Raw genomic sequence first — 14,824 nt, 5'->3', positions numbered from 1 at the left:
AAGCAAGGTAAAAACAAGGAAACACTCATGGAGGGCTGAACTTTATTTCAAATCTGTAGGTCTCATTGGTTTTCTCTAATTCTAACTTGAAACAATTCACAAACTCCATTACAAGCTACTACAGTGTAAAAGAAACCTAATCACAACAAAATCCAGAAGCTTTATCCCCTCAGTTCATGCTAAAGTACAACATGAAGGCCCAGGTACTCAATCTTGATAAGGTTGTTTAACCACATCTTTCCTCATTTGGGAGATTGATACTAATATATCATAAAAAGGTGAACAGCTATACAACCTCATAAAGAAAATAGTCACTAAACACCTTGGATGGGTTATGTTATTCCATACACATGCAAAAATGATTGCGCATATAACATATATACTGGGTCTCACCAATTTCTCCTTCTTGTCCAGGTTTAGGAATACTAATAGAAGTTTTGGTCTCCACTTCTAGTTTCTTCCTAGTGTCCCCTCTCTTTCCAACTATATGCCTATAATATAAAGAAAAATTAATTATTAGAAGGAGATTAAGCAAAAAACTACTAAAATAAAGAACTGCATCATGTTTAAATCTTATGTAGCCAGAGATTCTCCCTTACAGAAAAGTGCTTCAGTAAAAGCTCACTATCTGTGGAGGAACCTGAACGTCATATAGCTTTACAGAAGATGCAGCATTACACTCATTGACAAATTGATGTCCTATAGCCCAATTCAATATAAAGATTTACTGGTAATAACTATGTCCAATACCTGTTTGCTTCTCAAAATCTGGGTCTGCAGTTCAGTGAAAGGAAAGTTGGCAAAAGGCAATTTAGCGACCAATGGGACTACAGTTTGAGAGGGAGAGAACCCTGTCCTTTCGGAGAACAAATTAACTATACAATTAAATAAGGCTAAAGGGCATGGCAAAGAGCAGAGTTCACCGTTCAGGATAGATTCAAAAGCACAGAGAGTAGCTTTTTTTCCAAGGAAACACCAAATGGCGAATGATGCACGTGCTACAGGAGGGTCCCCAAGCCTCGGGGGCCCTGGAATAGGAGGGTGCTGCAGTTTCCATGAAGGATTTGGCAGTGGCATCAGGGGGCCTAGGTCAGAGCTAGGGTCAGGGTTGGGGGTCGATGCCACAGAGCTCACAGAGGCAAGGCCAAACCAAGCTAGGCTGCCTGGTCAAGGACATGAAGATCAAGTCTCTGGAGGAGATCTCTCTCTTCTCCCTGCCCATCAAGGAATCTGAGATCATTGACTTTTTCATAAAGGCATCCTTCAGGATGAGGTTTTGAAGATCATGCCCATGCAAAAGCAGACACATGCTGGCCAGAGGACCCAGTTCAAGGCCTCTGTCACCATTGGTAACTACAATGAACATATAGGTCTGGGTCTTAAGTGCTCAAAGGAAGTGGCCATTGCCATCCATGGAGCCATCAAGCTGGCCAAACTCTCTATTGTCCCTGTGCGGTGTGGCTACTAGAGGAACAAGATTAGCCAGCGCCACACCACACCTTGCAAGGTGACCAGTTCCTGTGGTTCTGTGCTGGGGCACCTCATCCCTGCCCTCAGGGATACAGACATCATCTCAGCCCGTGTCCAAGAAGCTACGGATGATGGCCAGTAGCCACAACTGCTACACCTCAGCCAGGGACTACACTGCCACCCTGGGCAACTTCACCAAGGCACCTTTGATGCCATCTCTAAGACCTACAGCTATCTCATTCCTGACCTCTGGAAAGAGACTGTGTTCACCAAGTGTCCCTATCAGAAACTCACTGACCATCTTGTAAAGACCCACACAAGAATTTCTGTGCACAGAACCCAGGCTCCAGCCGTGGCTACCACATAATTTTAAACAAGAAAATAAAGTGGCCCTTGGGGGTGCAGCTCCATGGATTGAGCTCCAGCCTGTGAACCAAAAGGTCACTAGTTTGATTCCCAGTCAGGGCACATGCCTGGGTTGCAGGCCACGTCCCCAGTTGGGGGCATACAAGAGGCAACAGATTGATATATCTCTTCTTGCACATCGATGTTTCTCTCCCTTTTTCCCCCTCCCTTCCTCTGCCTCTGAAAATAAATAAAATTTTAAAAAAAAGAAAAAGAAAATAAAGTGAATTAAAAGTGTTTTAAAAAAAAAAGCACAGAGTAAACAAGAAACCTCAGGAGGCTGAATACATAGACATATTTTATTTGGAAAATTTCACCTAAAATTGATAAATTTTACCTAAAAATTTAGCTTTCCACGTTGTTTAGATAAATTAGAAGATCTGACAATTCATGGCAACAACAGACTGGAACCTACTCTCATCCCTAAAAATGGAGAATGATCTCATCACTATTCTCATCATGCCCTTCTGTCTTTTATCTACTCCACTTCGATCATCTATCTATTAATTGATTCATTTACATTACTTACCTAGCCCCCCTAGTATAAATAATTCTGACAATCCAAGGTTATTTTCTGGAACCCATAGTAATTAGATATGTTACAGTGAATGAGATTAATGGATCCCAGGAGAGAAGTTTCAAAGTCTATAAAGCACTAAGAGACCATCAATGGACTATAAAGAGAAAAAAAAATCCCTTATTATCAACAGTACTTTGGTTTCTATGACTTCAACATACTACCCCATAGTATCAGTGACTATGTCTAAAACGGTGAATTTCATCTAATTTTTTCATTATTTTATATTAGTTTCAGGATTGCAGCATAGTGGGTAGACAATCATATACGTTACACAGTGGTCCCCCTATATCTCAGGTTTCCACCTGGCACCATTCAAAGTTATTAGAATATTATTGATAATATTCCCTCTGCTGCACTTTACATCCCCGTGACTATTTTGTAACTACCAATTTGTACCTCTTCTCCTGTCATCCATCAGTTTGTTCTCTGTCTCTATGAGTCTATTTCTGTTTTGTTTGTGTTTTTTTCTTTAGATTCCATATATAAGTGCAATCATATGATATTTGTTTTCCTGTCTTATTTCGCTCAGCATAACATCCTGTAGGTCCAACCAAATTGTCACAAATGGTAAGATTTCATTCTTTTTTATAGCCAAGTAATATTCCATTGTATATATGTACCATAGCTATTTTACCAACTCGTCTACTGATGGGCACTTGGGACACTTCCACATCTTTGCTATTGTAAATAATGCTGCAATGAACACAGGGATGCATGTATCTTTTCAAATTATTGCTTTGAGTTTCTTCAGATACATACTCAGAGATGGAATTGCTTGGTCATAAGGCAATTCCATTTTTAATTTTTTGAGAAACCTGCATACTGTTTCCACAGTGGCTGTACCATTTTGCATTCCCACCAACAGTGCAGAAGGGTTCCCTTTTCTCCACATCCTTGTCAATGCTTGCTGTTTGTTGATTTATTGATGATAGCCATCTGACAGCTCTAAGTGCCCATTTGTTTTTAGATGGGCTAACCAAGCCCAGTTATTTCCATTAAAATCTATTACAGTAAGCCACTTCTAAAAAAAAAACAAGATGTGTAGAAAAGGATTAGAACTCCCCAATTTACATGTTGTTTTTTTCTGTGTTGGGCTACAGATTCTAGTGCACAAACTCTGTCAGGATTTTGTCTTTCCAGGTCTTATCATTAAAGGGTGCTTTCAACCAGGCCCCTATTTGATAGCCTGTTGTTAGTGGACAACCTTATCAACAGGAAGTAGTTGTCTCGAAGTGTTAATTTTCTACTCACCTTGGAAAGGGAAGCAGTTGAGGGTTAAAGAGGCTTTAGACTCAAACAAACCTTGGGTAAGTCATTTAACCACGCCAAGCCTTTTCCTTACTTATAAAAATGAAGCGAATAATGCCTATAATACCTAAGGTTCCTGTAGAGATAAATGTATTCATGTATAAAAAGGGCCTCCCAGTGACTGGCACACAGCTCGGTATAGTCCATGCTATCTTCATAAAGCCTGTAACGGCATCCTCCCAATTAAGAATACAGGCAGACATAAAAGAGGTTTACATGGGAAGTCTAAGACAGTCACTACAATAATGCAGATACACAGAAAAAGTGTGACTGTTTTATTAAATATATAAATGGAAATTCCTACCAGATTGAGTGGTTCTCAATCTTGTCTACAATGAACTCACCTAGGGTATTTAAAAAACTAATGATACCTGGGTCCAGCTCCAAAGATTCTGATTCAGTTGGTCTGAGGTGCAGCCAGATAGCAAGAGTTTTTAAAGCTCACCATGTGGTTCTAATATGCACCTGGGGCTGAGAACCACAGTATTAGATTGAATCCATACACAGGTATTAACCACCATTAAGCTATGATTATACATTAGTTTGGCCAGATAATTTCTTCCTTGATCCTAATAAGCCTACAGAAATGATTCATAAGAATTTTCCTAGTAAATATTGTCTATTAATTAGAATATAACAGAATCAATATCTAACATGCAAGTCATCTGATACAGCAGTTATTAAAAGAAACAGAATTTAAAAGATCAAGTTGAAATCATAAATCTGTGGAATTTTTACCCACTTTAGCTATAGCAGATATATACATTAAATAAGATATGTTACATTGATTTTATCAGGAACTGAGCCATGAACTTCTCCAATAATGTTTCTTAGAAGAAAATGTCACTGAAACCTGAGAGGAAAGTGGGCTGTCACAGTTAACATTTGGTTTCCCATGTGGCCACATTCCAGAGGAATTTTTTCCTTAATAGGCATCTTAGTATACTCTCAAGGCTGAAGAAAATGAAACGATTGCCTCTTAAAACTTAAGGGTATATGATTCCATATTTGTAGATCTCCTCTCATAAAGAAGACTGGACAGACCTAATCATGTGGTACAACACAGAAAAAGAATTTATGGACTTTCTAGACCAGCCTATCTTCAGAGGTGTAAGCCCAAAAGAAGCCAGTTAGGCACATAAGCTAATCACATTAGTAGTTAACAGGGAACAGAAGGTGGTCAAGTAAGCACAGATTGAAGTGATAACAAAATTTCCAAGCAATTTATAATGATGATCCTGGAAAAAGCATATCAGTCTTTGATAAGTGCTAGGGACTAATGCAAAAGACACATGCCTACCATCAAGAAGATTCCCATCTAGTGGAGGAGACATCAAATAGCACAGAAGTAAATATAAACACAAGACTAAGAAATGCTACAAAGGAAAAATAGAGGGTGTTAGGAAAACATGTAGTAGGAGACTTCCAGTCAAGATGGAGGCATAGGCAGACCCAGCTCGCCTCTTTGCACAACCACATCAAAATTACAACTAAAATACAGAACCACCATCACTCAGAACCACTAGAAATCAAGTTTAATGGAAGCCTGACAACTACAGAATTAAAGAAACCATTTCCATCCAGATTGGTAGGAGGGGCACAAATGTGGAATGGGCTGATCCCTTACCATGTGTGGTGTATAAAAATTTAGAAGGGATGCCATGGCTCATGTGGCTCAGTGGACTGGGTGCCAGCTGGCAAACCAAAGGGTTGCCAGTTTGATTCCCAGTACAGGGCACATGCCTGGGTTGCAGGCCAGATTCCCCAGTAGGGGGCGCGAGAGAGCCAACCACACATTGATGTTTCCCTCTCTCCTTCTCCCTCAAATAAATTAAATTAAATTGATAAATCAAATTAATTAAATAAATTAAATTTTTTAAAAAAGAATTCAGAAAGAAATGTCAAGAGCAAGGAGTGCTAGCCCCAACTAGGCTCCCCAGCCCAGGGTTCTAGTGCTCCAGTGCCAGGAAGATAAGTCCCCACAACTTCTGGCTGCAAACACCAGTGAGGATTAAGTCAGTGGAATAAAGTGCTGAACCCCAACCAGTTCCCCTTAAGGAATCCACACACAGACTCACCTGCGAAGATTCACACCCTCTGAGCTCTAGCACTGGGGTAGCAGCTTCAAAGGCATCAATGGCATACAAGAAGAAAGTGAAGTGTCTGGCATCAAGGCAAGCAAAGGCCATTGTCCCTTTTCTGAACCCTCCCCACAAGAGAACAGGCAAGTTGGTACCATGTTTGAGACTCCATCAACCTGGCTAACACTGTTTGACCCACCTCAGCGATCCCCAGAGACTCTGCCCCACCCAAGTAATGGGCCCACTCAAGCTGCTTTTCTATATGAATGCCTGGTCTTGGCTCATGCTTCACAACTTCCTAAATCTTCTCAAACAAGCAAGAGCTGGCTTTAGTGAGCCCAAGGCCCAGCACTAGCAGCAGCCAGCCTAGATTCACAGCTTGGCTTCACCTGAGAATTTCCAAACCCAGAACAAGAAGCAGCCATCACAGATTGCTTTACACCTCAGGGCGGGTGACACTGGGTGAAACAGAGGTTGGGGGTGACCTTCACCTGCACCACCCAGGAAACGCCAGGGCCAGTGTGCCCGGTGGACAGCTACATACCACATCAGAGCACCATCACCCTGCCCCTGGACAGCTGATCCACCATAGAGAGTGGAGGCTGGTGGCAGTGGTCAAAGCCAATCCTTGCAGCTGACTGGCCTGGGTAAATCCCTCCCATTGATCTGCCAAGAGCAACCAAGGCTCACCTACAAGAGGAAGGTGTACTCAGCCCACATAAAGCTGACCTTTAGTACCCAGCTGGAGTGACAGGAGAGGCTGTGCTACTGGACCCTATAGGACACCTACTATATTAGGCCACACTACTAAGATACAGAGCTAAAGCAGCTCTACCCAATACAGAGAAACAAAGGGAGGCTGCCAAAATGAGAAGACAAAGAAACATGGCCCAAATTGAAAGAAGAGATCAAACCTCTAAAAAAAAGAGCTAAACGAAATAGAAATAAGCTATCAGATGCAGAGTTCAAAACACTGGTTATAAGGATGCTCAAGGAACTTAATGAGGACCTCAGCCGCATTAAAAAGACCCAATCAGAAATGAAGGATTCACTAACTGAAATAAAGAACAATTTACAGGAAAACAACAGTAGAGTGGATGAAGCCTAGAATCAAATCTATGATTTGGAAAACAAAGATGATGGGCTTCTGGTCAAGACAGTGATTTATGTAGACAAGCTTTGCCTCCTTCCACAACCATAAGAAGGATCACAACTAACCTCAAGACAAAAAACACCCAGAACTTCCAGAAAACAGAAACTGTATGGAAGTCAAACCACCAAGGATATAAAGAAGCTATATTCATCCAGGTGAGTACTAGGGGCGGAGACAGGGAGCCTGGGAGGAGAAGACGCAGTGTGACAGCAGCAGTGAGGCAGTGGCAACAGCAGCCGAGGGAATGGGAGGTCCCACATTCATGAACGGTGGATAAAAATTAGGAGAGACACCTGGGGAGCAAGTGATGCCAGCGCCAAGCCAGACCACACAGCCCAGGGTTCCAGAGCCAGGAAATAAAGCCTCATAACTTCTCACTGTAAAAACCAGTGGGGGTTGGGGCAGCAGAATAAACTGCTGGTCTCTCAGGAGAGTCCATTTAAAGGGCCCACATGGTTCTAAAACATACACACATCCACCCTCTCTAAGAACCAGCACGAGGTCCAGAGCTAGAGAGGCACCAGTCACATACAGGAAGTGGGTGAAATGACTACAAACAAGGCAAGTACCTAGTAAGCCTCCAGCAGCCAGGCAGTGGCACTGTCCCCTCTCGGACCCCTCCCCCACATAGAGAGCAACAAAGAGATGAAGCAGGTTGCTCCGCCCTGGCAAGATTACCTAATGCACTGCCCCACACAACGTAACAGGTGCATAAAGACAGGGAGTCAAGGCACCTCTACCTAACACACAGAAACAAAAACAGGGAGGCTGTCAAATTGAGAAGACAAACAAACATGGCTCATATGAAAAAACAGAACAAAACCCCAGAAAAAGAACTAAACGAAACAGACATAGCCAGCCTAACAGATGCAAAGTTCAAAACACTGGTTATATCAGTATGCTCAGAGAACTCATGAGTACAGCAAAAACATAAGGGCAGAAATGAAGGCTACATTAAGTCAAATAAATATAAATCCACAGTGAAACAACAGTAAAGAGAAGGAAGCTAGGGGTCAAGTCAATGATTTGGAACACAAGGAAGAAATAGACAGTCAATCAGAACAGAATGAAGAAACAAGAATTCAAAAAAATGAAGAGAGAATAAAAAAATTCTGGAACATCTCCAAAAGGCCAACATTAAAATCACAGGGATGCCGAAACGAGAAAAGGAAGTGCAAGAAATTAAAAACTTATTTGAAAAACTAATGAAAGAAAACTTCCCTAATCTCGCACAGGAAATAGACATACAAGCCCAGGAAACACAGACAATCCCAAACAAATTGGACCCAAAGAGGACCACAGCAAGACACATCATAATTAGAATGCCAAAGGTTAAAGATAAAGAGAGAATCTTAAAAGCAGTAAGAGCAAAGCAGAGAGTTACCTACCAAAGAGTTCCCATAAGAGTATCAGCTGATTTCTCAAAAGAAACTTTTCAGGCAAGAAGGGACTGGCAAGAAGTATTCAAAGTGATGAAAAGCAAGGACCTACAACCAAGATTACTCTATCCAACAAAGCTATCATTTAGAATTGAAGGGTAGATAAAGTGCTTCACCAGCAAGGTAAAAAGAAAGGAATTCAACATCACAAAGCCATTATTATATAAAATGTTAAAGGGATTTACTTAAGAAAAAGAAGAAGATCAGAAACTATGAACAGTAAAATGACAACAAACTCAAAACTATCAACAACTGAATCTAAAAAACAGAAACAAACTAAGCAAACAACGAGAAAAGAAAGGAATCATAGATGCAGAGATCATTTGGAAGGTTATCAGTGGCAAGGGGAACGGGGAGGATGGAGGAAAAGATACAGGGATAAAGAAGCATAATTGGTAGATACAAAATAAACAGGAGGATATTAAGTTTAGAATAGGGAATGGAGAGGCCAAGACTTATATGCACAACCCATGGACATTAGACATTAACCTTGCTGGGGGAAAGCGGGTACCTGGCAGAGGGAGTTAAAGGGAGAAAAATTGGGACAACTCTAGTAGTGTAATCAATGAAATATACTTTAAAAAAAGAAATAAAGATGATGGTAGAAATCAATAAAATAGAAAATAACAAAAAAATCTATAATTTGGAACATAAGGAATAAAAAAACCACCAATCAGAACAAGAAACAAGAATCAAAAAAAAAATGAGGATAATATAAGCAGCCTCTGGGAAAACGTCAAGAGATCCATCATTCACATCATAGGGGTGCCAGAAGAAGAAAAAGAGCAAGAAAATGAAATCTATTTGAAAAACTAATGAAAGAAAACTTCCCTAATTTGGTGAAGGAAATAGACTTGCAAGCCCATATAGCACAGAGTCCCAAACAAGATGGATGCAACTCTAAGATACATCATAATTAAAATGCCAAAGGTTAAAGATAAAGAGAATCTTAAAAGCAGCGAGAGAAATGCAGTTAGTTACCTACAGGGCATTTCCCGTAAGACTGTCAGCTGTTTTTGCTAAAGATACTTAGCAGGCTAGAAGGGATTGTCAGCAGATGTTCAAAGTCATGAAAAGCAGGAACCTACAGCCAAGATTGCTCTACCCAGCAAAGATATCATTTAGAATTAAAGGGCAGAGAAAGAGCTTCCCAAATAAGAAAAAACTAAGGGAGTTCACTATCACCATACCATTATTATATAAAATGTTAAAGGGACTTAAGAAAAAGATCAAAACTATGAACAATAAAGTGGCATAAAATACAAATGTACCAAAATTGAATCTAAAAAACACAAGCTTCCCTAATGAAGGAGAACTAATTAACTAGGTAAGGAAGAGGAGAGATTATAATACAGAAAGAACAGTGTATGCTGAAGCTCTAAGGCAGGAAAGAGCACAACACATTTGAAAAGACAACCAATTGGGCTAAAATGCCAAGCCAGGAAAAATAGTGTAAACTGAGACTGAAAAATGCAGGGCCTGCTAAGTCATGTTCAAGATTTTGGCCATTTTCTATGGAATAGAATTCCACCTTCTATGGAAGGATGTTGATGGATTTTAAGCAGAGGTAATAAAATAATCAGATTTGCTTTTTTTGAAGACCATTCCACCCTCAATGTGAAGCACTAACTGGAAAGAGAGCAAGAATCAATGTGGAGAGAGACCATTAAGCAGGCTATTTGAAGTAATCCACAGAAGAGGCAGCAGGGTGGCTGCAAAAAGATAAATGAGGGGTTCAAAAGACACATAAGAGGCTATATTAATAGGACATGGTGATATGTACAGAATAATGGAACTGAAATGTAACTGGTCCTTAGAAATTTTAGGACATATATAGCCTGATTAATATGGCAGCAAAGGTAAATGTGGTACTACCATCTTCCCACAACCACATCAAAATTACAACTAATCTACAAAACCACCACCATTCAGAACTGCCTGAAATCTAACTGAATGGAAGTCCTACATGGAGACTGGTAGGAGGGGCAGAGATGCAGAATAGGCTGATCCCACACCCATGTGTGACAGATAAAAATTGGGAGGGGTATCTTGGCTTCAGAGGTACGTCCTGATGATTGAGGGGTCCCAGCCCCACACAAGGCTCCCCAGCCCTTGGCTCCAGTGCCAGGAAGAGAAGTCCCCATAACTTCTGGCTGTAAAACTAGTGCCGAGTGTTACTGAGTGAGAAGGAGGCTTCTGGAGTCCCAGGCAGTTCCTCTTAAAGGGACCACACATGGACTGACTTATACTCACTCACTCTGAGCACCAGCTCTGGGGTAGCAGCTCAAAAGACACCAAGGACATACAGAGTGGAACTGAATTCTCTGGAATGAGGGCAAAAGCGGGAGGGGCAGCTTTCTGCCAGACCAAAATGCCAGCAGAGGCTATTGTTCCTTTTCTGAGACACACCTCCTCATCCCCCGGCCCAGAAACAGCAGGTAGGCGCCATGTATCAGTTCCATCAACCTGGCTAACACTGTTTGCCCCACCTGGTGACTCCCTGCAACCCCGCCCCATCCAACTTTTGAGCCGACCCAAGCTGCTTTCAGTGGCTTTTCCATACAAATGGCCTGTCTGGCTCATGCTTCAGACTTTCCTAAAACCTCTAAAACAAGCAGCATCTGGCCTCAGCCTGCCCCATACCTCTTGCTAAGTGGCCCCAGGCCAGGCACTAGCAGCAGCCAGCCCTGATTCACAGCTTGGCCTCACCTGGGCACCTCCAAGCCCAGCACAAGCGACAGCCATCTGCAGATAGCTCTGTAGCTCATGCCAGGTGGCCCCAGGCAGAGCATAGGCAATGGCTGACCTTGGCCTGGGAGGCCCCAGAGCCAGCTCACCTGGTGGAGAGCCCATCAGCTTGGGAGTAAATCCCTCCCATTGACACGCCAACAGCAATCAAGGCTCACCTACAATGGGAGGGTGTACAGAGCTCGCATGGTTGGGGGCAAGGCAGGGGGTACCCGGAGTGCCCAGCTTGGGTGATCAGGGAGGCTGCACCACTGGATCCTACAGAACATCTACATTAGGCCGCTGTACCAAGACCAGAAGACTTATTAGCAGTTAATACAAACAAACACAAGGAGGCAGCCAAAATGAGGGAATAAAGAAACATGTCCCAAATGAAAAAACAGAACAAAACTCCAAGAAAAAAAAATAACTAAACAAAATGGAGACAAGCAATCTACTACGTGCAGAGTTCAAAATACTGGTTATAAGGATGCTCAAGGAACTAAGTGAGAACTTCAACAGCATAGAAAAGGACATGGAAACCATAAAAAAGAACCAGTCAGAAATGAAGAACACACTAACTGAAATGAAGAATAAGTTATAGGGAATCAACAGTAGAGTAGATGAAGCCAAGAATCAAATTGGTGACTTGGAATATAAGGAAGAAAAAAACCAGAAAGAAAAAACAAACAAACAAACAAACAAACAAAAAAACCCACCCAATCAGAACAGCCAAAAGAAAAAGGAATCCAAAAAAATACGGATAGTGTAAGGAACATCTCGGGCAACTTCAAGCAAACCAACACTCACAGTGTGGCAGAGGAGAAGAGGATAAAAGATTGAAAATATATTTGAAAAAATAATGACAGAAAACTTCTGTAACTTGGTGAAGAAAATAGACATACAAATCTAGAAAGCTCAGAGCCCCAAACAAGATGAACCCAAAAAAGCCTACACCAAGATATATCATATTTAAAATACAGAATGTTAAAAACAAAGAGAGAATCTTAACAGCAGCAAGAGAAAAGCAAGTTACCTACAAGGGAGCTCCCATAAGACTGTTATCTGAGCCCTCGCTGATGTGGCTCAGCTAATTGAACACAGGCCTACAAGCTAAAAAATCATCTGTTTGATTCGCTGTCAGGGCACATGTCTGGATGGCGGACCAGGTCCCCAGTTGGGGATGTGCGAGAGGCAACTGATAGATGTTTCTCTGGCACACTCATGTTTCTCTCCCTGTCTTTCTTCCTCCCTTCCCCCTCTCTCTCTGAAAAATAAATTAAATCTAAAAGCAAAAAAGCAAAAAAACAAAAAACTATCTGCTGATTTTTCAACAGAAATATTTCAGGCCAGAGGAGAGTGGCACTAAATATTCAAAGCGATGTAGAGCAAGGACCTAGAACCAAGATTACTCTACAGAGCAAAGCTATCATTTGAATCAAAGGACATAAAAGAGCTCCCTAGACAAGAAAAACTTAAAGGAGTTCATGATCATCACCAACCAGTATTACATGAAATGTCAAAGGGTCTTTTCTAAGAAGACAAAAAAGATTAAAAATATGAATAATAAAATGGCAATAAATATATATCAACAACTGAATCTAAAAAACAAAATTAAAAAAAACCTAAGCCACAAAACCTCAGACATTGCTCATAGCAATATTTTATTAGATATATCTCCCCAGGCAAGGGGAACAAAAGAAAAAATAAACAAATGGAGTTATGTCAAATTAAAGTTTTTGCACAGCAAAGGAAAGCATCAACAAAACAAAAAGACAACCCACAGAATGGGAAAACATATTTGCCAATACATCTGCAAAAGGGTTAACAGCCACAATTCATAAAGAACTTACAAAATCCAACACCAAAAAAACAAACAACCTATTAAAAAATGGGCAATGGACCTGAATAGACACTTCTCCAAAGAGGACATACAGATGGCCGGCCAAAAGACATATGAAAAGATGCTCAACATCACTAATCATCAGAGAAATGTAAATTAAAACCACAATGAAATGTTATCTCACACCTGTCAGAATGGCTATCATGGATAAATCGACAAACAAGAGCTGGCAAGAGGTAGAGAAAAGGGAACCCTTTTGCACTCTTGGTGGGAATGCAGATTGGTGCAGTCACTGTGGAAAGCAGTATGGAGATACATCAAAAAATTAAAAATGGATCTGCCTTTTGACCCAGACATCCCACTTCTGGGAATATATCCAAAGGAACCCAAAACACTAATTCGAAAGAATATAACCACCCCTATGTTCATTGAAGCGTATTTACAATCACCAAGATATGGAAGCAACCCAACTGTCCATCAGTAGATGAGTGGATAAAACAACTATGGGATATTTACACAATGGAATACTACTCAGCCATAAAAAAGAAGAAAGGTTTACCCTTTGTGACAGTATGGATGGACCCGGAGAACATTATGCTAAGTGATACAAGCCAGTCAGAGAAAGACAAATACCATATGATTTCTCTCATATGTGGAACCTAATAAACAAACTGAACTAATAAGCAAAATTGAGACAGACTCAGAGAGAGAGAGAGCAGGATGATAGCTAAGGCTGAGGAGGTAGGAGGGTAAATGGTACTGAGCAAAAAGGAAAAAGGACTCATGGACATGAACAACAGTGTGGTGACTCTAGGGGGAGAGGGTATAAGGGGACTAAATGGTAACGGAAAAAATACAATAAAAAAATTTTTTGAATTAAAAAATAAATTATTACCATCAATAGAAAAAACCATGAATAATAAAATAGCAATAAGTATATACCTATCAACAAACGAATCTAAAAACAAAATAAACAAAGCAGCACAAGAGAAACAGTCTCATAGATGCACAGAACATTTTGATGGTTACCCATGGCAGGGGACTGGGGAGAAGGGTGAAAAATATAAGGAGATTAAGAAGTACAAACTGGTAGTTACAGAATAGTCACAGGGATGGATGTAAAGTTCAGCATGGGAAATACAGTCAATAATGATTGGTGTCAGATGGGTACAAGGTTTATCAGGATGGTCACTTAAGTAAGTTGTATAATGTCTAATCACTGGCATATACACCTGAAACTAATATAATATTAAAAAATAAAAAGTGATAAAAAAATAAATTCTCGGACATAAAACACAACTATTTTGTCATTAATAATCAAGCATTGCAATTAAGTGTGAAAGACAGAAGGGTCAGCTTCCTGCTGAGTTTCTTGGAAATGCCTCCTCAGGAAGCTACCCAGGGCCTCACTCACTTGTAGAGTAGGCTGGGGGCCTTCACTGTACACTGGAAGCCTTGTTCGGTCTGCACCACCTCATAGCCATCACAGGGCTCTTCCGCACACTCCGTGAAGCCTGCACAGAAAGCATAACATGTTGCTCAGAGCTGCTGCTCTGTAGACAACAGCCTTCTCCCCAGCTGTCAACCACTCTCAAGGTTTAAAAAAAGCAATGCACTCATACAAAGAAAAGCCACACATTTTGCATTGCAAAGCACTGCTCTAACATTTCTTGTGACCTGCTCTTAGAAGAAAAACATAGAATAAAAAACACATAACTATTTCAAATCTTCCAATCTTGGAACCTTGGAAAAGGAATATGCATATACCACTTTCTCCCAACTGTTTTCTCCCAGAAAGCTAAGACATAATTTTAAAAG

The 14,824-nt window shown here is 40.8% G+C and overlaps 1 protein-coding gene and 1 pseudogene across 5 annotated transcripts in view; one reads left to right on the top strand and one right to left on the bottom strand.

Annotated features, from left to right (window-relative positions):
* The window catches only part of ASCC1 (activating signal cointegrator 1 complex subunit 1), a 115,817-nt gene that overhangs the window by 98,124 nt on the left and 2,869 nt on the right, over positions 1 to 14,824 (bottom strand). For all 5 annotated transcript variants that reach the window (XM_054572642.1, XM_054572639.1, XM_054572640.1 and 2 more), the window contains exons 3-4: positions 14,421 to 14,520; positions 394 to 491 (exon numbers count right to left, since the gene is read on the bottom strand). In XM_054572642.1, coding sequence (XP_054428617.1) covers positions 394 to 491; positions 14,421 to 14,520 — 198 coding nt within the window. The remainder of the gene's footprint in view (positions 1 to 393; positions 492 to 14,420; positions 14,521 to 14,824) is intronic.
* On the top strand, positions 980 to 1,837 carry LOC129069899 (40S ribosomal protein S2-like; annotated as a pseudogene).

Source organism: Pteronotus mesoamericanus, unplaced genomic scaffold, assembly GCF_021234165.1.
Source record: "Pteronotus mesoamericanus isolate MK-2021 breed Mesoamerican mustached bat unplaced genomic scaffold, CSHL_Meso_final contig_24, whole genome shotgun sequence".
Classification (NCBI taxonomy): Eukaryota; Metazoa; Chordata; class Mammalia; order Chiroptera; family Mormoopidae; genus Pteronotus; species Pteronotus mesoamericanus.
The sequence above is the reverse complement of the archived record's forward strand: the minus strand, read 5'-3'. Positions and strand labels throughout refer to the sequence as shown.